This window comes from Staurois parvus, unplaced genomic scaffold (genome assembly GCF_062004578.1).
Source record: "Staurois parvus isolate SC_StPar_1 unplaced genomic scaffold, SC_StPar_1.0 ptg000607l, whole genome shotgun sequence".
Classification (NCBI taxonomy): domain Eukaryota; kingdom Metazoa; phylum Chordata; class Amphibia; order Anura; family Ranidae; genus Staurois; species Staurois parvus.
Genome location: NW_028318403.1, coordinates 598,268 through 623,101, shown reverse-complemented (window position 1 = coordinate 623,101; position 24,834 = coordinate 598,268). Strand labels below are relative to the sequence as shown.

At 43.1% G+C, this 24,834-nt stretch overlaps 1 protein-coding gene across 1 annotated transcript; it reads right to left on the bottom strand.

Annotated features, from left to right (window-relative positions):
• Nucleotides 1-2,117: 2,117 nt before the first annotated feature.
• On the bottom strand, nucleotides 2,118-23,005 carry LOC149449691 (uncharacterized). The gene is made up of 6 exons (XM_089692849.1): nucleotides 22,751-23,005; nucleotides 19,726-19,777; nucleotides 17,626-17,813; nucleotides 14,265-14,402; nucleotides 6,721-6,831; nucleotides 2,118-2,458 (listed from the first exon to the last, which is right to left on the bottom strand). The coding sequence occupies exons 1-6, from the start codon at nucleotides 22,895-22,897 to the stop codon at nucleotides 2,345-2,347; spliced, it is 750 nt and encodes a 249-aa protein (XP_089548975.1). The 5' UTR covers nucleotides 22,898-23,005; the 3' UTR covers nucleotides 2,118-2,344.
• Between the last annotated feature and the right edge of the window lie 1,829 nt (nucleotides 23,006-24,834).

The window sequence follows — 24,834 nt, the reverse complement described above, 5'->3', positions numbered from 1 at the left end:
CACCCCCTTGATGAACTATCATGTGCCTATTCATTACTACTGTCCTGTAAGTTGTCTGTATTTGTGTGCAATAAATTTGGTATTTTAAGTCTACACTTGAGGCGCTTTTAACCGTGTCACAATCACGATGCCCACTGACGTCATCGCGGACATGCTACACTCCAGCCCTCGTTTCCAGCTCTCCTCCTTCTTGCTGGCTAACCTGGAATGCTGACCACCTCACCGTGGCAGTTAACCTCTTGACTGACAATGATGTGCCTATTCATTACTACTGTCCTGTAAGTTGTCTGTATATTTGTGCAATAAATGTGTTATTTTAAGTCTACACTTAGAGACGCCTTTCTATTTCTTTCTACATGCTCTACCCTGGAACAAGCTTCTAATCCAGATAAAGGCAGTCACATTGGATGGACTATCTTCTGCTATATAAAGGACTTTATTATTCTATTACCATGGCATTCATATCTTGAGGCACATAAGTGGTCTATGAATTATGCAGCAATTCCTGTACGATACTTTTAGAGCTGCAGTGTTTTTTTTATTATTTCTTTGATCTAATTTTGTTCTCCCTATGCCAGTCCACCATTTATCTATTTATGTCAGTCTCGTGTTACATTGTGTAGACTAGTATTCAGTGTGCACCTTTCTCTGTTTATTTTAATCTTGGTAGGTGTCTGCTGGAGATTTTGGATCATATGTCTTGCTTCCTTTCGAATATAGAAAGCCTGGTATGAAAAAAATATCTCCAGACAAGCAAGAAAAAAAAAATCAAAAAAACTGCCACCATTCAAATTAGTTAAAGAATTGTCCATAAAGTCCAGTAAATAGGGCTGCAAAAAGGTCCACGGGGCACTAGGGCAAGCTTCCTATACTAGAAGTAGTAGCAGAACTCTGTATGAATGAAGAAGAAAAGAAGCACCTCTAAATGCAGTATAAACCATTATTTAATTGGAGTCAAATGTAGAACAACTCACTTGACAAAGGAATGTGAGGTTAGCGCATGCTCTGAAACGCGTCACTATGCATGCTGGTCCTTGACGTCATCACGCCGGCGTTGCGCCTCAACGTGCGTTCCAGGCTCCATCTTTAGGAGACTCCACATTTTGGCTGGCTTTTCTTCTCCTGTTACCACAATTCCTGAGCGCAGACACGGCTGTCATAGCCAGGACACAGCCGTTCCTCCACCCCTATGAGACTGCACCCTATGGGCCTGGGTTTGTTTTACAAAGAAATGTGAGTGGTTCTACTTTTGACTCCTATTAAATAGTGGTTTATACTGCACTTAGGAGGCGCTTCTTTTCTTCTGAAAAAAAAAATCTCTACTAAGGTAAGCCCTCATACTACATAGCAGGTGAAAAACCTAGAGTTTTGAAAAACCAGAGTGTGTGGCCAGCTTTACATAGCATCCTCCATTATGTTTAAAGCAGACCTATAGGCCCCCTTCACACGGGCTGACTGCGCCAGCAGATCTGCCTGCTCAGTGGGGGATTTGCCTACTGATCCCCCCTGAACAGACGGATGACAGGCCCGTGTCTACTCCACTTATGCAAAGCAGACACGGACACAGCCTGCTGTTCTCTATGGGCGGTTAGATGTAAACGCACCGCCTGTCCATTTGCATCCAACTGTCATCTTATCCGATCCGCTAGACCAGGGGTAGACAACCTGAGAGCCGCAGGACTACAAGTTCCATCATGCCTCTGCAAGTTATAGCTGTAACTCAGTTTTGTAATCTTTGCAATGCCTCATGGGAAATGTAGTTCCACAACAGCTAGAGAGCCAGAGGTTGCCTAACCTGCGCTAGACAGATGGGGAACGTGGTTTTAAAGGTTCGTGTACGTTTACATCCACCCCTCCATAGAGGACAATAGATGCTCTGATTGGGTCCGCCTGAAAAAAACGGGCACTTCTGTCCCCCAACACAAACAGCTTTAAATCCATTTAGAAACAAACCGCCCCCCCCCTCAAAAAAAATATACCGTATATAGGTCAGCTTTAATATATCATCAGTATAAATATAAAACTGCGCTCAGTGCTAAAGACAAAATAACCAAAAAAAACAAAAATGATAGCTGCACTCAATACAATGTTTAATACACATGCCAGTGCCAAGTAAGTTTGCTGAGTAAAGTTGTTTTTAATATTTTGAAGATATGCCACATTATCAGAGTTATTTGTACAGAAATCTAGACATTTTGTAAGGATTTACAATCCTTTCTTCACATGTGTAGTTATCCTATCACACAGTACCTGCAATGAACAAAACCGCTTGTACAAATAACTTTAGTGTCAAAAACATATTACAGCTCGTATGATGCAGTCCTTGACTTCTTGTTTACTGGGATCACCATGGAATAGATTTTCCTTCCCAGTCCACAAAAGTGCCACTTTTTTCCTCACTCAGGGAATAGATGATTTTCATCATGGCACCAACGCTGTCTTCTTTTGTGAGTGGTGCCTGGATTAAAACATTAAAAAAAAGAAAAATCAAATTCCCCAACCTTCATGCCTATTTCCAGGCTGCACAAATTGCTTGATTGGCCTCCACCACTGGCAAAGGGCCTGCACCCCTCTGAATTTCTATTGAAGCTCTTTCCTGTCACCCTGTTGCCATTGGTTCCTTATTATGGATTCCTAACTGGGTACACCCTCCTATATTGTGTCCTACCTTACCATATTCTTTAGCTGTCTGGGACAGAGTGTGTCACCGTAAACCTTTGTCTTCCCCACATACACCCCTGGTTCCGGTTTTTTATAACCCAGAATGTGTACCTGGCTTGGTACCCGCATCATTTCAATGGTGGATTAATAAAGGGTTGTTAAGAATAGGAGACTACCTTAATGGGGATCACATTTGTTCTCTACAGCATTTTAACCACTTGCCTACTGTGCACTTATACCCCCTTCCTGCCCAGGCCAATTTCCAGCTTTCAGCGCTGTCACACTTTGAATGACAATTGTGCGGTCATGCAACACTGTACCCATATAAAATTTTTATCATTTTTTGTGACAGATAGAGATTTATTTTGGTGGTATTTAATCACCTCTGGGGTTTTTTTATTTTTTCTTAAACAAACCAAAAACTACTGAAAATTTTGAAAAAAAAAAAGTTTTTTCTTAGTTTTTGTTATAACGTTTTGTAAATAAGTGATTTTTCTCCTTCACTGATGTGCACTAATCAGGCTGTAGTGATGGGCACTGATGAGGAGGCACTGATGGACACTGATAGGTGGCACTGATAGGCACTGATGAGGAGGCACTGGTAGGTGGCACTGATGGGCATTGACAGGCATCACTGATGGGCACTGAAAGGCAGCACTCATATATGGCACTGATAGGCGGCACTGACGGTTACTGATAGGCGGCACTGATGCACACTGATAGGCGGCACTGACTGGCACTGTTAGGCGGCACTGATAGGCAGCACTGACGGGCACTGATATGCGGCACTGACGGGCACTGATATGCGGCACTGACTGGCACTGTTAGGCAGCACTGATGCACACTGATAGGCGGCACTGACTGGCACTGATAGGTGGCACTGAAAGGCAGTTTAGATGGGCACTGATATGTGGCATTGATATGCACTGGTAGGCACTGATATGTGGCATTGATGTGGCACTGGCAGGTGGCACTATTGGGGCTACACTGATCATCAGGGCACATTGATCATCAGTGCACATGTCCCCTCTGAGGGATGTCGATTACCGGCTCTGCTCTCCTCTCGAGCGGTCAGCGTGACGGCTCAAGAGGAGAGAAAAGCCGATAACCGGCATTTCCCTATTTACATGTGATCAGCTGTGATTGGACACAGCTGATCACATGGCTGAGCCGACATCTTCGGCTCTTTCCATTGATCGGTAATCTGCTGTGTCCGAGGGACACAGTGCACCACCGGTTGCCGCGCTGCGTGCTCCCGGAGCCACGCATGCGCGGTTAGAATGGGAGGACGTCACCTGACGTCCTCCCAGAATGAGAGAACCACCTTGCGCCCATCATTGCAGTATATGGCGGGCGGGAGGTGGAGAAACATTACATATGCCTCCTAACGAGATTTTTAGGTACAATCAGATTATCTTTTTTATTCCCTCTAAGCTTAAGTCACTGGATGGGACATTTACACTTACAGCTTTTGAGCTTTAATGCCAAACAAGAGGTCACTTGAGGGGCTGGGTCTCCACCCTATATTCTCTCCTCACCAGGGGCGGACTGACCATTCGGGCATTGTCTGGGGTCAGTAGCGGGCCTGGTGAGAGGCTCCCTGGGCACAATTCACTAAGCTGTATCTTACCGCATCCGAGTATGGCATTTAAAAAAAAACAAAAACAACGTTTTCATACACAAAAAAAGGCTACTAAAATACTGCATTTATTTTATCAGGTCATGCGGTATTTTAGTAGTGAAAACCATGCGGTAATGTTTCAGCTGTCAGCGGGATTCCCCACTGATAGCTGAATGTAAAAGAAAAAATTGCCGGCAATTAAAAAAAATTATTTAAACGGCATGGGCTTCCCCCTCCATCTATACCAAGCCCTTTGGGTCTGGTATGGATTTTGAGGGGAACCCCCACGCCAACATTTTTGGAAAAATGGTATGGGGGTCCCCCAAAATCCATACCAGACCCTTATCTGAGCATGCAGCCCGGCAGGTCAGGAAAGGGGTGGCCCCCAGATCCCACCAACCCCATGTGAAAGAGTATGGAGTACATGGTACCGCTACTCATTCACAAAAAAAAAAAAAAATATTAGTGCGCAAAAAGACAGGAGACAGTCTTTGACAAGTCCTTTATTAAAAGAAGAAAAATAAAATTAAAATAAAGAATGTTCCCCTGAAATAGATCCAACGTCAATCACTGACTGCTCCGCTGGCTTGATAGTTCTTAAATATGTAAGGGTGTAAGGGGCGGGGCCACCCTGGGACATCACGTGTGTGACCCTTCCCCTTGTGGCGTCATCAACCGGGGAATGCTGGGTCAATGATGTGATGTCACAAGCAGGTGGGGCCACATGCATGATGCCACTGGTGGCCCCTCCCCTTACATATTTAAGAACTGTCAAGCCAGTGAAGCAGTCAGACGCCAGGAGCCAGCATTGGGACAGAGCCTTTTTTTTTTTCCTTCTTTTTTCGGGTAGCGGCGGTAGTGGGCATCGCGATTGATGTTGGATCTACTTCGGGGGACATTTTTATTTTTCTTCTTTTAATAAAGGACTTGTCAAAGACGGTCTCCTGGTTTTTTCACACTACACTTTTGTTTTTGTGAGTGGGTAGCGATACCATGTACCCCATATTCATTCACATGGGGCGGGGGAGCGGGATCTAGGGACCCCCTTGCTAAAGGGGGTTCCCAGATTCCTTTTACGGACCCTTGTGGACAAGGCTTTGGGGGGGGGGGTACCCTCCCAAAAAGCACCACCCCATGTTGATGGCATGTGGCCTGGTATGGTTCGGGGGGGGGGGGGCACTCGCTTGTCCCCCCCTTACCTTACCTGCCTGGCTGCATGCTTGGATAAGGTTCTGGTATGGATCTTAGGGGGGACCCCACACCATTTTTTAATGGTGTGGGGTATGTGTAAGTGGGGTGTGGCTTTGGCTTGAGTGTAGGCAGAGACACAGGGGGCCCCATTATCTCTTATTCCTCGGGGGCCCCATGAGTTGTCTGTCCGCCCCTGCTCCTCACTGACCCGAATAGTAAGCCCCTTATGTGACTCAATGGAAACGGGACCCGAATGCCACTTTTGATTTAGCTGATTGGCAAGATGTTGCCTTCGCAGACAGACTCGACTGTATTCTTTGTAATAATACTAAAAAGTTTGATACCTTATGAAATCCATGGATTCCGTATATTTCTGTCCCTTGATGAGCCCAGACTTGACCCCCTTTCCTTCTATCCCTATTTTCCTTTTCCCTCTTTTTCTTCAATATGTGATTATCCAGGTCTAAGTTGGTTGTATGAGGTGTTTAATGCATTAGATGATTATGATTTGGTTTGTAAGTTTAAATAATGACCAGTGTTTTTTCCCCCCTTATCCTATGTATCCAACCCCTTCCTTCCCGGATTCCCCTCCCTTCTCCAAACCCCACCACTGCCTTAGCCTTCTTTGATGTTTCTGACTGCATATAAATGATGTGCTCTGCTTTTGGCCAGAGATTAGGCATTGCCTTTAAAAAAATTATCTGTTTACCCATGTACTCCTTATTGCACTGAGACCAATCACGATGTTATGACTATGGTTTAAATGTTGACATTGTTGCTTATGAATGGAGGGGGGACCCCAAAAATATAAAATTCTTCTTCAATAAAAACAATTGAAATACAAAAGAAATCACATATATGCCTAAGCATTGAATCTTTTAGTATTTTACAAGTATGCATCCTATCTGTGTTCATCTCAAAAGTCATTTTACAAGGAGGTCATTGATCAGACTGCTGGAATTGATCAACAGTACAAATGAGATGCCTGTACTAACAGAAAGATGTTGGTTGCCTTTGCTGACCTGTCTTTCTGATCATGTGGTTTTTCACGCAGATTAAATAACGTCAGTATTTACTGGGACACTGATCTAAAACAAGCATACAACTTTGGGGTTCTGATTTCATGGACTACATAGATGTTGCAGTTCAGTGACTCAATGTATTGAACCCAGTAACATCCAGGCAGGTTGAGGTCAGCATTAGTGGCCTACCTACATCTCTTCATAGAGGTTCTCTATATAACCTACCTGATCACCTCCCATGTCTGTCTTCACCCATCCTGGGTGTATAGCAATTGAGATGATACCATCTTGCTTGTACCCCACTGATTGGCATCTTGAGAGCATGTTTAGAGCTGCCTACATGGAAGATAAAAAAACACAAGTGTATTAAGAGTTAGGTCTTTTGTAGGAACCCAGCAAACAAACAAGTTAAACTGGCCATACATAAATAGTTTTTTTTTGTTAAACTAGCCGGTTGAATACAAAAAAAAAAAAAAAAAGAGAAAGAGGAGGAGGAAGAGGAAGAGGAGGAAGAACTGATTCCTGTGACGGTCGTGGCGTCAGACCCTAGCCCTTCTCACCAACTAGTGACCGAAGGACTAGCCAATCTAAAACCACGCTCTCACGTGTCAAAGATTTTCAAGCGCACTGGACCACAATCTTATGTACCGCAGCCTGAGAGCAATCATTACTGGATCAGGTAAATTACACAAGTAACCCTTCACACTGCCACCACCCCCTTTTGAATGGGGAAGGAGGAAACTCGCAATATTAGCAGTAACACTATGATGTTTGAATAATCGTCTGTATACACACTGTCACCGCAGGCAGATGTATATAGAGGTTTAAAACACACAGTAGCGCTCTTCAGAGACAGGGATTCTTAGTTTTCATTAAAGAGCTTTAGAAACAGTTCAACACTTTTCAGAAAATAAGATTTATTACTAAAAAGGTCAAAATGGTGCAATAAAAATATTTACAGAAAAAGATGTAGCCAATATATATACACAGCGAGGAACAGAAGTATTTTAACACCCTGCGATTTTGCAAGTTCTCCCACTTAGAAATCATGGAGGGGTCTGAAATTCACATTGTACGATTTTTAAAGAATTTATTTGTCTTGCACTGCTGAACATAAGTATTTGAACACCTGAGAAACAGCAAGAATTCTGGCTCTCAAAGACCTGTTACTGTCCCTTTAAAAAGTCCACCTCTACTCCACTCATTAATTTAACTTAGAAGTACCTGTCTGAGCTCTTTAAAGACACCTGTCCACCCCACAGTCAGTCAGACGCCAACTACTACCATGGGCAAGACCAAAGAGCTGTCAAAAGACACCAGAGACAAAATTGTGGACCTCCACAAGGCTGGAAAGGGTGACGGGGCAATTGCCAAGCAGCTTGGTGAAAATAGATCAACTGTTGGAACAATTGTTAGAAAATGGAAGAGGCTAAAGACAACTGTCAGTCTCCCTCGGACTGGGGCTCCATGCAAGACTCCTCTCCCTCATGGGGTATCACGGATGATAAGAAAGGTGAGGAATCAGCACAAAACTACAAGGGAGGAGCTTGTCAATGACATGAAGAGAGCTAGGACCACAGTTTCAAAGGTCACTGTCGGTAGAACACTATGCCGTCTTGGTTTCAAATCATGCATTGCACGGGAGGTTCCCCTGCTCAAGTCATCACATGTCCAGGCCCATCTGAAATTTGCCAATGACCATCTGGATGATCCAGAGGAGGCATGGGAGAAAGTCATGTGGTCAGATGAGACCAAAGTAGAACTTTTTGCTCAGCGACAGCCCCGAAACCTGACAGATCTAGAGGAGATCTGTGTGGAGGAGTGGACCAAAATTCCTGTTGCAGTGTGTGCAAACCTGGTCAAGAACTACAGGAAACGTTTGACCTCTGATTGCAAACAAAGGCTTCTGTACCAAATATTAACACTGATTTTCTCAGGTGTTCAAATACTTATGTTCAGCAGTGCAAGACAAATAAATTCTTTAAAAATTATACATATATATATGATTTCCTGAATTTTTTTTTTATTCTGTCTCTCAGAGTGGGAATGCACCTACAATGTGAATTTCAGACCCCTCCATGATTTCTAAGTGGGAGAACTTGCAAATCACAGGGTGTTCAAAGACTTCTGTTCCTCACTGTATATAAATACAGAAAGCAATACCATAACAAAGAGATAACAGAAAGAAGTTTGGAAAGGTAGAATATTTGCCGTCAGCCTTGGTTTAAGCAGCGTTCAAGTGTTAGAGCAAAAGGGTGCCTTTTCTCCCAAAGTTGGTTCTGATGTTAAAAAAAGGGAGGATTCTTCAACCTTTTTTCTCTCAGGCCTGACAACCTATTTTGTAGGCCTCCAGCAGGGGGTGTCTCTGAAGCCAAGGGCCAATCGCCTATTTGGGGAGGGGGGGGGGTCTAGGCGGAGACCCAAGCTAGAACCAAAATCCCTCACAAGTTGTACCCGGGTCAATAACCTTCCCTAGGTACGTCTAGCATCCTATACACAGGTAGGATAATCTGCAGAATGATATTCTGAATGTCCAGATATCACATATGACATATCTGCCTGTGACGGTTAAGGAGATATTACTTTCTGCTCTCGCGTAGACGTAGTCTAGGGGTGTAAGGTATCAGGTGACTTGTATTAAAATGACCAATCTGAATATATGTTTTGCTTTATGGTATGTATTACCTACGAGAAATTACGAATATGTATGAAAAATTGTGTTCTTATGGGATATATGTTTTACGGCTATCCCGGAATGCTTTTGAAGTCCAGTGACTGACGGGTTTATGGCTTTACGATCAGCTTCAGAGCAACAGGTTGCCAGACACCCTGGCCTCAGTTAATTGGGTTTACAACCATGAAGGATATCCAACTGTGTCCTGTGCACTCCTTAACCCAGCACACACGGACCATGTGTCACTCAACAGAGAGGGAGGGGGGAGCTGATTTGAGTGAGAAATGATACAAGATGGAGGGTCTTTGGCAAAATGGATGTTTGCATCCATATTTGTACATACAATTGCTACAATTCCCCCATCCACACACTTTCTGTGGATGGGGGAATCACACCCGCTGTGCTATTGTGTTGGACAGTAGGGAGACTTTCCTACAGTCAGAATACACTGATCACTGCTGCCTGCTATAGCCGGTGGCACTAATCATTCGGGGGGAAAATAAACCACAGGCTAGTTGCACAGAAGTCAATCAGTAGACTGACGTCTGTACAATCAGCCTGCCCATACATAGTTTGAGATTTGGCCAGTCCCTGCTGAATGTAGATCCATGTATGGCCATCCTTAGTCTGTTACATAGTTAATCTGGTTGAAAAAAGACACAAGTCTATCCAGTTCAACCAACAGAAGGGAAAAAAATTATATACAATCCCAAATACCCAAAAAAACAATAAAGCATGATTCCACTCTATTCAGCATACCTAAAGATAAGCTGCTTTGACATTTTGTTTAGATTTTTTCTGAAGCTTTCTAGCAGCACCTTCTGTACCTGGCTACTGACAAACTCAAGTCACTGCAAAATGGATGGGAATTCTAACTTGGCTCAGCTGGTCTTACAGATCCTGGGTGGGGTGCATAACTGAGTTAAACAAAAAGAAAATGGGGTTAGTTTACTGAAGGCAAATAGACTCTGCACTCTGTAAGTGCAGTTAATCTACTGTAGAGCATGGGTGCTCAACCTGTGGCCCTCCAGCTGTTGTGGAACTACAAGTCCCATGAGGCATTGCAAGGCTGACAAGGTTACAAGCATGATGGGACTTGTAGTAACAGCTGGAGGGCCACAGATTGAGCACACATGCTCTAGAGCTTAGTAAATGAAGGGAAGTTCTGCTGACGTCCATCCAATCATGTGCAAACAAAAATCCTGTTTTTTTATTTTTCCTTGCATGTCATTGGGTTTGCTTTGCAAAATGAAGCTTCACCTCATTTACTAAGCTCTGGAGCAATTGCACTGGCAAAGTGCACAGTCTATTTGCCTTTAGTAAATCAACCCTGGAAGTTCTCTGTGAATAACCCAGCTGACAAGTTTCACCAACACTGCTGAAAAAAACATGGAAGCTGTGGTTCAGACTTGGGAATGACAGCGATGTCATTGACCAGTGGTGGTCAATGTTCTTGATATATGGGGCCTCAAGTGCAGCCCCTGACATCACCAAAGGGCCACACATAAAATTCAGTAAATATTCATTATAAGAGGCAGCAGAAACACAACAGGATATCGTCAAAACATATGGGCATGATATAAGAGATGGGAAGAGATTGCAGACACGATATAAGAGAAGGGAAGAGATTGCAGACAGCATACAAGAGATGGGAAGAGATTGCAGACAGCATACAAGAGATGGGAAGAGACTGCAGACAGGATACAAGAGATGGGAAGAGACTGCGGACACGATACAAGAGATGGGAAGAGACTGCTGACACGATACAAGAGAAGGGCGGAGACTGCTGACACGATACAAGAGAAGGGCGGAGACTGCTGACACGATACAAGAGAAGGGCGGAGACTGCTGACACGATACAAGAGAAGGGCGGAGACTGCTGACAGGATACAAGAGAAGGGCGGAGACTGCTGACACGATACAAGAGAAGGGCGGAGACTGCTGACACGATACAAGAGAAGGGCGGAGACTGCTGACACGATACAAGAGAAGGGCGGAGACTGCTGACACGATACAAGAGAAGGGCGGAGACTGCTGACACGATACAAGAGAAGGGCGGAGACTGCTGACACGATACAAGAGAAGGGCGGAGACTGCTGACACGATACAAGAGAAGGGCGGAGACTGCTGACACGATACAAGAGAAGGGCGGAGACTGCTGACACGATACAAGAGAAGGGCGGAGACTGCTGACACGATACAAGAGAAGGGCGGAGACTGCTGACACGATACAAGAGAAGGGCGGAGACTGCTGACACGATACAAGAGAAGGGCGGAGACTGCTGACACGATACAAGAGAAGGGCGGAGACTGCTGACACGATACAAGAGAAGGGCAGATATTGCAGATATGATACAAGAGATGAGCAGATATTGCAGACACGCTGCAGGAGATGGACAGTGTTTGCAGACATGCTGCAGGAGATGGACAGAGATTGCAGACATGCTGCAGGAGATGGACAGAGATTGCAGACATGCTGCAGGAGATGGACAGAGATTGCAGACATGCTGCAGGAGATGGACAGAGATTGCAGACATGCTGCAGGAGATGGACAGAGATTGCAGACATGCTGCAGGAGATGGACAGAGATTGCAGACATGCTGCAGGAGATGGACAGAGATTGCGGACATGCTGCAGGAGATGGATAGAGATTGCGGACATGCTGCAGGAGATGGACAGAGATTGCAGACATGCTGCAGGAGATGGACAGAGATTGCAGACATGCTGCAGGAGATGGACAGAGATTGCAGACATGCTGCAGGAGATGGACAGAGACATGCTATTGGGGTTGTTGGAGACTGAACATGCTTCAACAGACATATAGACCGGGGACATAATACATAAGTCTTTACATATTACACATAGTTTTTGTGGATATGAGGGTTTTTTCCCCATTCACCCACTGGTTGAACAAAAAACCCCAAAATACACTATACATATATACACTGCTTTAATTTCAGAATATTAATATTTTCACCCCCCCCCCCACCCTCCATTTATAGGTATTTTTTTTATTCATAGAAGCTATAGTACAACTTCTATGAATGAAGGAGGTGGGTGGAAAGGGCGGGCATAGTCAGCCACATTTGATGAATGCCTGTGACAAGTTCGTTGGCTCCATAAACCCCCACCACACTGAAAGAGTTTGGCAGCTTGGGTCAGGGATTAATCCAGGAGCAAGTAGCACCAGTGACACATCCAATTAATAGTAAGTCGTGTCCCTGATGCTTTTTTTTTTTTCATATTTTTTTTAAATTTTGACTAAATTTAGGCTTTAACTTTTACACAAAAGTCAACATTTTTTATACAGAGTAATTTCTACTTTCTATATTTTGGGATTGACCCTTAAGGGGTGAGAGCATATATATTGAGAAGCCTGGGAAATTTCCAGGAAGGAAGTAGATGGTGATAGAGGCTGGATCGAGCCGCATCGCAGAGAAGAAAGAGGGACTGCAGACCGCTGGTGTTGCAGGACAGTCAATTCTACAGGCAGGAGGATCATAGTGCTGACATTGGCATTGCTTCTTTGACAGAGGGATCAAGAGAACAGGGGGCCCCCCAACAGAGAGACCACCATTCTCACTGCAAACACTACAGACCAGGTGAGAGGGTTTCATAACCCAGATCATCACGAGTTGCAAGTCACTGTTATTTCCAACTGTTCCAGTTCAGTGCACCTTACATCAGAGTTCATTGCATTGAGACACAGACTGCCTAGCCCATTCAGTACTGTGGCCTACTGCTATAATGTCTCCCTAATCTTCTGAAACTGCAGGACTCTTGCTACAGCACGTGTTCTATGCAGACAGGGCTACACTTAATATCTCATTTCTAGCCCCCTTCAGCTCCAAAGGAACTTGCTTAACCAGACTAGTTCACCATCTTTAGTGGACCCCTCAGAGGATCCGCTTGCTCAGCAGGGGATCTTTCTGCTGATGACAAGTATTGAGCAGATACAGACACAACCCACTGTCCTCTATGGGCAGTCAGATGGAAATGGACCGGCTGTTTGTTTCCATCCGACTGCCATCCAGTGCGTCAGACAAATGGAAGGGAATACCCATCCATCTCTTTTTGGTGGATTGGATTCAATGTTGACGGGTGTAAACGGACACATTTCTGTTTACACCTGCCATTCCATATAGGAAAATAGAGGTTCTGATCGGGTCAGCCTCAAAAAAGGGCAGGTCCAAACTCTGCTAAAGCTTGCTTTCACCCCTTTCCTCAACTTTAAGAAATTCTTGTATTCATCTGTTAAAGAGACCTTACCCAGTTTTCAACACCACTCCAAGGGGAATCTTTCTGTTGCTGTACCATACTAAGGAAATCTTGATCTTACACAAAAAAAAGAAAAAGATCTTAACCTTGATGTGCACCAACAAGGGCCCCATCAAGCGCGCAGAATATTTGTCACTATTTGTTGATGAGATATTAAAGGAGACATTATTGCTTATAAAAAAATCATTTCAGGAATTAAACCCAGTTCCCAGCTATTGAGAACCCAAAATTGGGTTAGTCCAGCATCTTGATAGTCCACTTCAGCTCACTTGGGGAGAGATATCTCAGAGCTGGAATTGATGTTTAAACTCTGATCCTGCAGGACACTTGGTTTTATTTAAAGAAATACTGTGCTTTATTTTCTGTTAAACCTTGTAGAGTGTTTAATTTGTATGCGCATCTATTGTCATTCCTTTAGTGCTTGCACTCTCTCAACACTCACCTCAATACAGTCAGAATATTTGTTCACCTTAAACTGTGTGTTATTCTGTGGTTCAAACCAGGGGGTCCTCCTGGTCAAGGTTTCACAGTGGTGTCAGCAGGGGTTGTACTTCCAGGGAACCCAAAATACTCAACAGCTCTTAAGAGGGTAGCGCTACATATGTAACAAATAATATATTGTCTTCTAGATCCATTATTTATCAGTTCTAACAGATAATACATGTTTTATTTAATAGGATGTAAATTATGCAAAATGCAGTTATTCATAACAACCAATCAGCGTTGCTCATTGTACTGATTTCTGCAAACTGTTAAAAAATTAAATTTGATTGCTATTGATCAAAGTTAATCAGAACTATAGGTTTCTCTACCCTACCTTACTACAGCGGTAAGAAATAACTGGAAAATGAGTGAATAGATTAGGAACATCTTCCAGAGATCCCAGCAATGCAGAGATGTGGACAATGGCTGTCTTCCCCGTGCCTTCTGTTCTTTTCATCAGTCGGTGATATGCCTGCACAAGTGAACAGGAGCAAAAATACATTTAAATGACACCTATCAAATTAGGGTCTTTTTATATAAATTGATCATTATTTCTGTAACCCTGTCATTAATAGAATAGCTTTAACCCAAGTTATATAGTAGTTAAGTTTTACAATAAGTCAAAATTGCACAGTGGCCAAGTGGTTAGCACTTCTGCCTGGCAGTACTAGGGTCACTGGTTCGTATCCCAGCCACGGCACCACCTGCGTGGGTTTCCTCCGGGTACTCCGGTTTCCTCCCACACTCCAAAGGCATGGTGGTAGGTGAATTGGCTTCTGTCTAAAATTGTCCTTCGTATGTGTATGTATGAATGTAAGTTAGGGACTTTAGATTGTATGCCCCTTGAGTGTTAGGGACCAATGTGAATGTACAATATATATGTAAAGGGCTGCGTAAATTGATGGTGCTATAGAAGTACCTGTAATAAATAAATAAAATAATAAAATTGCGTAGTTGCCTGTGACATCTCTTCTAAGTGTCATTTATGTCAGGTGTAATCCTGGACTCTGTCCTGTCCTTCCGGTCCAAAATCCAATCAATGTCAAAAGCTTGTAGACTTCACCTCAGTAACATCTCTAAAATTTGCCCTGATTTAACTAAGGAAACCACCAAACCACTCATTCACTCCCTTGTTACCTCTCGCCTTGACTATTGCAACTCCCTTCTCATAGGCCCACCTCTCTGTAGGCTATCCCCTCTTCAGTCTATCATGTATGCTGCTGCCAGACTCTACCTTACCAACCGCTCAGTGTTCGCTGCCCCTGTCTGCCAATCCCTACACTGGCTTCCGATTGTCCAGCGAATTAAATTCAAAATGCTAACAACAACATACGAATCTATTCACAACTCAGCCCTGAGCTACATCACCAATTTGGTCTCCAAATATCACCCAAACAGTCCTCTCTTGATCTCCTGCTCTCAAACTCCTTTGTCTCCTCCTCCCATGCTCATTTCCAGGACTTTGCCAAAGGCTCTCCCATCCTCTGGAACACTCTACCTTAATCTGGCCGGCTATCCCCTACTCTGGCTGCCTTTAGGCGACCCCTGAAAACTCATCTCTTCAGGGAAGCCTGCCAAACCTCCAATTAAACATTTATCACTTCCCCCACAGTTATAACCTTTTGTACCGCTGCCCCACCCTATTAGATTGTAAGCTCTTATGAGCAGGGTCCTCTTAATCCTCTTGTTTTTATTGTATTATAACTGTACTGTCTCCCTTTATATTATAAAGCGCTGCGCAAACTGTTGGCGCTATATAAATGGAGGAATCTCCCCTTCCAGCTATTTTATTCAGACCCACAGCTGTCCAGTGACTACCAAATCCAAGCTATGTATGGAAGGCTTAAGTCTTCCCAGCAGTTTCTGAAATGTGTTGAGGAATCTGAGGTCACAAGAGTCTCCCTCCCAGAACTGTCCACCTAAAAGAACAAATAAGAGCTTTCCTTGGGGAAAAACCACCAAACTCTGGTGTTTTGCCAACAAAGTTACCCAAAGATATGAGATGGTTGGGGTAGGGGGCATGCACACCCTACCTGCTCCGCTATTCGTGGCCTCGGCTGGCAATCACTCGCCAGCACCCAGAGATCACGAAGCATTACCGATGGAGGGAGAGAACTGTATGTACACAATACAGTTCTCTCCCGTCAGCTCCTGCACACTGCTTTGCATGGCTCTGCATAGCAGAGCCATGCAAAGCAGTGTGCTTACAGTTGGAGGTGCTTACAGAGGATTAACCACTTAGGTTCCACAGTGTGTTTAACAAGCATGCTTTACTGCATATACAGATTGATTTTACTGTTGTGGGTTTAGTAACACTAAGTAAAGTGGCAGCATTATACAAATGCCTGTAATAAATAAATAGTTCCTTAAAGTGGTTGTAATCCCTTACATATATCCTGTAAAGGGATTAGCCTAAGGTGATACCCAGAGATGAAATAAATCCTCCTACATAGGTTGTATCTGTTACCTGCAGTCTTCTCTTTTTTAACATCCGTTTAAAGTGCTGAATTTATAAAGGATATCTGAGAGTTCAGAAAAAAGGGGGCGGAGGAGCTGAAGTTACATTCTGCAGAGCTCAGTGAGGAGAGCTCTAAGAGCTGATTGGAGGGAAGGGACACACCCCATTCACACAGCTCACAGGAACAGAGCTGACTGTCAATTTGCTGGAGGTCCCGCCCTGTCACCATTTTTCTCTTGGTGTTAGGAAAAAACTTGTAAGAAGTGATTCATGCTCAGAGGAACAAAGCAGGGACATGTCACACAAATATGCGGCCTCACAGAACTGGGCTTTTTTCCATGGGGCCGCATATTTGCGTACCTGTCTTTGTGCTGGGAACACGTCACACAGTGCATTCCCAGCACAAAGAGCGTGGTATCACTGAGAGCCCCGGTCTAACGATCGGGACCCAGGACGCCCGATTCTGGGTCACATGATCGCTGTGATAGCCTCTGATTGGCTATCACAGTGATCAGTCACTGTGAAGCCCGCCCCCCTTGTTTTTTTTCCTTCTCTGAATGGAGGAAAGAGATACGTTGTATCTCTCTCTCCTTGCTTAGAGAAAAAAAAAAAAAAACACTGTAAAAAAAAAAAAAAAAAAAGAAAAAAAAAAAGATAAATAAATATTAAAAAATAAAATAAAGAAAAAAATACCTAGATCAAGGTTTGATCTAGTTCAATGCCAGGGTTAGTGTTTGGGTCAAGGTCAGGGTTTTATTTTATTTTTAAATAATTGGTATTAGTGTCAGTATGTTAGGTAAAAAAAAAAAAAACGGAAAACAAAATGCGCACTATTGTTTCTGAGCTGTAGTACAGGTACAAACATCAAATAACATACACATATATGGTATCACTGCGATCATCAAGAGCTGGAAAATTTATTTTGGGTTGTTCTTTGGTGGTAGGTTATGGTAGTAACAAGAAACACGCAGCTAAATTTTAAAAAAATTATTTTTTGTACTATTTTGGGCCAATTTTCCTTTAATAATAACAAAAAAAAAAAAATTAGGAGATATCCATTACCATTTACCACCAAATGAAAGTCAAATTTGTCCTGAAATAAACAAAGTATAATCCACCTGGATGTACCAAGTAGTTTTGATAATATGTACGGTTTTACTAACATGTCAAAGTTGTAAAAGTTTACTTCGGCTTTACGATTTGTTTTACCCTTAGGCGTGAAGGGGTTAAACTCTACCTGGGTCACCAACATTGGTCCCACTACATTGATGTTATAGACATTCATCATATCCTCAGAAGTCTGGGTCTCCAAGCTGTTTTGAGTCAGAACTCCAGCATTGTTGAGAAGCAGGTCCAGACGTTGTCCATTTAGATGTTTCTCCACTTCTTTTACAGATGTGTTAACACTTGAAGGATCAGTGACATCTACAGAGCAGCAGAAAGGTATAGGAGGTAAAATTGAACACTTGTAACCAGGGGTGGACTGACAACTCATGGGGCCCCCGGGCAAATGGGATCATGTGGCCCCAGTGCCCGGGTTTCCAAATGGTCAGTCCGCCCCTGCTTGTAACTCATAAAATGTAATTGCTCCTAAATATGAAAGCTGAAGGCACTTTCATACTAAGAACATGAATGAAGAATGGCCAAACACTTCACTCATAGAAAAATCTAAGCAATGCAACATTTCATACATGCAAAACCAAAATCTGCTATAAAGATGAGCCTCCTGATTCACCAGGGGCACATGAATCTGCTTGTTTCAACCAAATACAATAATAAATATTTGGAAGGTTACTACAGAAACATTTGTTTGGGTTGTGGCCACATTCCATGAGCTTCCCCATGCTGCTGCCCTTCCCTGCATTGTTCCATTGTCAATCATGATTTTTTTAAAAATGTATACATTTTCCTATATACCAATTGCAGTCAGTAATTGGAGCTCCAACAAGTCTCAGCAGCTATTGGGCTAAACAGAGACCTCTCACTGTTGGATCTTGTCAAATTTAAATTCGGTGTGGCTGTGTGTGGCTTCACCTGCAGAGAATCTCTTCACAGGAATTGTGAATAAAACGCAGCAGAGGGATTGTAGTTCTCAACAGAGTACAAGTTTGGTGATGTGACCACACGTGTAGTCCATTGACACTTCCTCCAGATCTGTAGCTTAGGTCTCATGCACACAGGGCATTTTTGCAGCCACTTTTAGACACATCAGGCATTTTTTTTTTACAGCTTCCAAACACCCCTCCATATTATCAGATGTGTCCATGCACACATAGATCTTTAGGCCTCATTCACACAGGACATTTTAAAAACACTCTTCCTCTTAGCAGCAGCGTTTAGGCAGAAAAAATGCCTGACATTTGGAAAAGTGTCTAATGCTTTTACAAGCGTTTAGGCTCGTTTACAAGTGTCAAGCACTTGGGTGTTAATTCATTTAATTGGCCAGAATAATAATTTAATCTGGTCATTGAAATTAATTAAATCTTAACCACTTGGCCTCCAGAGGATTTACCCCCCTTCCTGACCAGGCTATTTTTTGTGATACGGCGCTGCATTACTTTAACTGACAATTGCGCGGTAAGCATTTTTTCCCACAAATAGAGCTTTCTTTTAGTGGTATTTGATCACATCTGGGCTTTTTAATGTTTGCTCTATAAATGAAATAATACCAACTTTAAAAAAAAAAAATATATATATTTTTTATTATCTGCCATAAAACATATCCAATAAAATTTTTTTAAAAAAATCAAATTTCTTCATAAATTTAGGCCAAAATGTATTCTGCTACATATTTTTGGTAGAAAAAAAAACGCAATAAGCTTATATTGATTGGTTTGCGCAAAAGTTTTGAGGTCTATAAATGGCAGTGTGTATACTGGAATTTTTTAAAAAAAATTTATACAAGTAATGATGGCCATCAGCGACTTCTAGGAGGACTGCAAAATTGCGGTGGACAGACTGACACTGACACTTTGTGGGCGCAATACAGTGATCAGTGCTAAAAATATACACAGTGACACTGTACTAATAAGACTGGCTGGCAAAGGAGTTAAAAAACTAGCAAAATGAATCAAAACAACATACAATTAAACAAAACGTTATATCTTAGATTGTAAGCTCCAGGGAGCAGGGCCCTCCTAACCCTCTTGTATTGAAATGTATTGTTGCTGTATTGTCTCCCGTCATATTCTAAAGCGCTGAGAAAACTGTTGGCGCTATATAAATCCTGTATAATAATAATAACTAAATACATAGGAGTTGTATATTAGATATAACCACAAAACCCAGCAATTTGGCTTAGCCTTCGGAGACCACAAAATGATATAATAAAGCTCACCCATTTGAACAACTATGACATTTTGGTGTTTTTCAGACAAGGTCTTGAGTGCCTAGAGAAGGAAACATAAATGCAATCATCTGATAATACTGCACATACAAATACTCTTGATACAACATTGTGCAAAATCCGGGACAGCCCTGGAAAAAGACAATAAGCATGGTATATACGGTATATAGAGTTCTGGCTCCTTTTTCAGACAGCTACCAATTCTGATTGTATGGCATTTTGGCTATTGGTTTGGAATAGAATTGAGTAGGGGGTTTGTAAAGGGACAGCTGTGGTCATAAACAGTGCTAGTTGATAGTCGACTGAAGTATCTTTTCATCCCAACTTGTATTACCCTAGTGCCATTGGGAGACTTGCCAAGCAAAATGTGCAAATATTGACTTCTAAAGGTTGCTCTTTGCATATTTTTAGTAAACCCCCCTGCCTGCTAAGTGACAGTGGCCAGGCCTGCTCAGGACCGTGGATAAGGGGGTAACACCAGTCCTTCTGTAAGGGACCCAGGCCAGCAGGGGGGTGAATTAGATGCGGGCAGGGAGGGTGATCAGCAGAGCGGGGCAATTACTGGAACCAATCCCCTGTATTGCTCTCTCTGCAGCAGCTGAAAGCTTGCTTCTTCCCCTCCACTTCCTGCTGGCTTTCAGCTGCTGCAGAGAGCCATACAGGAGATCGGTTCCAATAATTCCCCCCCCCCTCCACTGTGCACCATACATTTTACCCCCTGCTGCCTGGGCCCCCTGTGTGCCCCCACCCCCACAGTGCTTTCCCATCTCTCCTTCCCACCTGCAGCTGCAAGCAGGGGTGTATTTACCACAAGGCAAACAAGGCATTTGCCTAGGGTGAAATTTTCAGGGGGGCACCGCCGTCTCCCGAAAGAAGGGATGGGAGAAGGGACACAAGCAGTATGGGGACCAGGTGGGATCTGAGAGAGGCTGCGAGTTACTTGAAGGTGTATGCAGAGCCTGACTTTTGTTCCTGGGGATGCCCAGAGCTGTGAAGGTCAGCTCTTGCGCCGGGAGAGGGGGGGTTGTCAGTGCATGGGGGGCAGTAGTAGTGGAAGGCTCTCTCGGGTGGGGGTGGGTGACTGGGGTGTTGTTGGTCAATGTCAGCCTCCCTTCGTGGGGGAGGGGGTATCGGTCAACGTCCGAGTCTCTCCGTGAGGGGGAGGGGGTTTGGCTCAGAGGTAAGTAATGCAGAGTGCAGAGCTCAGGAATATCATAGAGTGCAGGGGTCAGTAATATGTAATGCACAGTGCAAGGGTCAGTAGTAAGTAACACAGAACTCAGAGGTAAGTAGCATGTAATGCAGAGGTCAGGAGTAAGTAATGAAGAGTGCAGAGCTCAGGAATATTACAGAGTGCAGGGGTCAGTAGTATGTAATGCACAGTACAGGGGTCAGTAATATGTAATGCACAGTGCAGGGGTCAGTAATATGTAATGCACAGTGTAGGGGCCAGGAGTAACACAGAGTGCATTAAGTCAATAGTACATAACACATTGCAGAGGTCAGTTATGTATAACAAACAGTACAGAGGTAAGAAGTAACACACAGTGCAGGGGTCAGTAGTAAGTAATGCACAGTACAGGGGTCAGTAATATGTAATGCACAGTGCAGGGGTCAGTAATATGTAATGCACAGTGCAGGGGTCAGTAATATGTAATGCACAGTGCAGGGGTCAGGAGTAAGTAACACCGAGTGCATTAAGTCAATAGTACATAACACAGTGCAGAGGTCAGGTATGTATAACAAACAGTACAGAGGTAAGAAGTAACACACAGTGAAGGGGTCAGTAATATGTAATGCACAGTGCAGAGGTGAACAGTATACAACATACAGTGCAGAGATCAGGAGTTGCTAACTCACGTCTTCCCTCCACAAGCAAAAATATCGCCCTTCCAGTACATACATCTTCTTTATTTGAATCTGGTAATCCTGCCATTAACATACTTCCTCCCCTAGGGTGACAATTGCACCCTACTGGGGTATGACCAGTATATGTGTTACGTTTGGGGACAACGAGATAAACAAAAGTAGATTTATCTTTGATTTAAAATATTAATGAAAGACAGAGTTTGTTCATTTGTCAGCACTTTGCACTTTGTTGCAAAAATGTTTGCTTAGGTGATTGTAGCTGTATTAATGCAATAGCAACAGCACAGCTGAGTAAAAAGAAAAAAAATATTTGCGTTAGGACTGCATGGACAGCTGGGGGCGGTAAAACAGGTGGTTAAGCTGCGGTTTTGCTGCCCCTTAGACCACCCACCTAAATTTTATCATTGCAGCATACATGTTCTGTCCCCCTTTGTAATGTACAGCGCTAAGCGAACTATTGGCGCTTTATAAATACTGTATAATAATAATAATACGGAGCTGTACACATGCCTTGGATGCACCACCTGTCAAGCACACCCATTAATGTCAATGGAATGTTGTTGCATTTGCAAACAAAATACTAGGCTTACAGTTGCAACCAGGGGCGGACTGACAACTCATGGGGCCCCCAGGCAATAGGGGATCATGGGGCCCCTGTGTCCTTGCCCAAACTCAAAAAAGCCTATGAAAAAGGTACCAGGGGCATCTCATGGGGCCCCCTACTGACCCCGGGCCCTCGGGTAGTGCCCGAGTTTCCAAATGGTCAGTCCGCCCCTGGTTGCAACACTGTATACCAATACAAAAGCCCCCTTGGGATTATGAAAAAAATCCCCCCCCAAAAAAATAGATAGAGATTCAGGGAGGTGGCAAGATCGCCTTTTGAATGCCTGGCAGCCATTGCTCTAAGAAGCAATCCACTACAGATCTCTTTTCAGAGGACGGTAGACAATGCCATCCATGTTAAATTTTCAGGACAAGCTTTCGGGGGGGGGGGGGGGGGGGATTCCTGGTAGTACTGATACACAAAGACCCTTGAAAGGTTATCCTTTAACAGTTAGTGCAAATAAAAAAAGTATCACAGACAGTACTCGCTGCGTTGTTTAAACCATAGAGTGTTTGCAGAACGTCTGCGCTCAGTGGGATCTACCTGGCTTTGTGGTCCGTCTGGATTCCGGCAAGCAGCAAAGATCTTCTGTGGGGGATCTGGGCTCTTCAGGAATTGCTGCAAAAATTCTAGTCCTAGTCCCCTGCTGGATCCTGTGATGAGAACAGACTGGATCCTGAAGTCATTCATTGCTGGGCTCTGTCTTCTCCCCGTCTGGTGAATGCTGTCTTTTCTCCTGACTTGTTCACACAAGGCCCCCCAGCTGAACCCTGCGCTCTCTCTTTGTGCAGGAAGTAAATGTGACATGTGACCACACAGACCATTTCTAGAAGGTTAACACTTTCTTTCTCGCTAAGAATAATGAAAGAACTGATTTGCAAATCAGGCAATTGTATTTTATGAATTCAAAATATAGAGGATGAAACCAGCCTAAATCCCCGTGCTGAAGAAATGGTGAAAATATTGGTATACAAAAATAAAATAAAAATGATTAAACCAGTAATTAAATATTTAAACCAAGTTGCCGTTTTAAATAACAAAAAAATCTATAAATAGTGACTAAAAAAAGTACATATAAACAGCGCTATGTCAAAACACAATGTCCAATTGGTATAAAAGGATAAAAGAAAGAAAAAAAATTCCACCAAAAAAAATAATATAAAATAAAATAAAATTATAATGTGAAAAAGTTCAATTCATTCCAATGGTAAGTGTCTTTTTAAGATAAAGTGATCCACCATCCATGTGATCTTGCAGTGATTAACACCCCATTGGATTCAACACTCACCAGAAGCTGGTGAGTAACCAGCAGTGGAAAATTAATAGGAATTCAATCAATCTCCTTTAATAATGAATTTTTGTGAAATCTCAAATTTGATAATCAGCCAGCAACCCAAAAGGACCTCCAATGAATAGATTAGTATCTCATACTCCGATCTCCTCCTCATTCAGATTGGAAAATATCAATTCCATATGTGGGCAAAATAAAACAGCCACATAGCGTGATACCGTAAAAACAATCATTTATTGCCATAGAAAACCCCCCTAACCACTTCCAGTCCGGACACTTTTAGCCCCTTCCTGTCCAGGCCAATTTTCAGCGCTATCACACTTTGAATGACAATTGCGCAGTCATGCAACACTGTACCCATATGAATTTTTTAGCATTTTTTTGAGACAGATAAAGCTTTATTTTGGTGGTATTTATTCACCACTGGGATTTTTATTTTTTTTGCTATGTAAATGAAAATGTCCAAAAAAGTGAAAAAAAGTGTTTTTCTTATAAAATTTTGCAAATAAATAGTATTTCATCATAAATATTGGCCAAAATTTATTCTGTTATCTTTTTAGTAAAAAAAAATAACCCAAATTAGTTTATAACCAAAAATTATAATTTTTAAAAATTTTTTAACATTTTATTTTTGTATATTATTATTGATGGGTTTTTTTTTTTTTTTACATACTGTCACCCTAGCAATACAGTGTCACCATGGTGACACTGTACTACTTGTGGGGGGTGATGAAGATTTTTTTTTTTTTTTACACTGATTGCTTTTACACCCATAAAGGCTGTAAAAGCAATCTCTCTGGCTGCATTCTTGCAGCTATTGAGAACTACTGTTTGAGCTGTGATTGGTCACAGCTTGTCACATGGTACAAGGCTGTTGTGAATAGCCTTGTACCATGTGACCTATGTGATCATTCACAGATTTCACACGTAGTAAGTAATGATGTCAGAAGTGACGTCTTTCTTACTACTCTGCATGTGATCACTGATTGGCCACTCAGTGATCACATGATCGGGACCTCGTACAGAGGTCCTGTGCGACGATCGGTGTTCCACTGTGTCCCGGGGAGCGCGTACAAGCAGGGTGCGGGGAGGCTGTTTATAAACGGCCACCCGACCCTGCACTGCCACCGTCCGGCCGTTTATATACAACGGCCGGACGGGACGTGGTTAAGAAAAGCACTCACATTGAGTAACATGGTAATGCACATTGTATATATACTTCCAATAAAATGGCCACCGACCACAGCAGCTAGTGACAGTCTCACTGCGCACTGGTGTGCAACCCTCAGAGAAAGTCGTATATGACGAAACGCATCAGGTGTGACCATCTGTGACG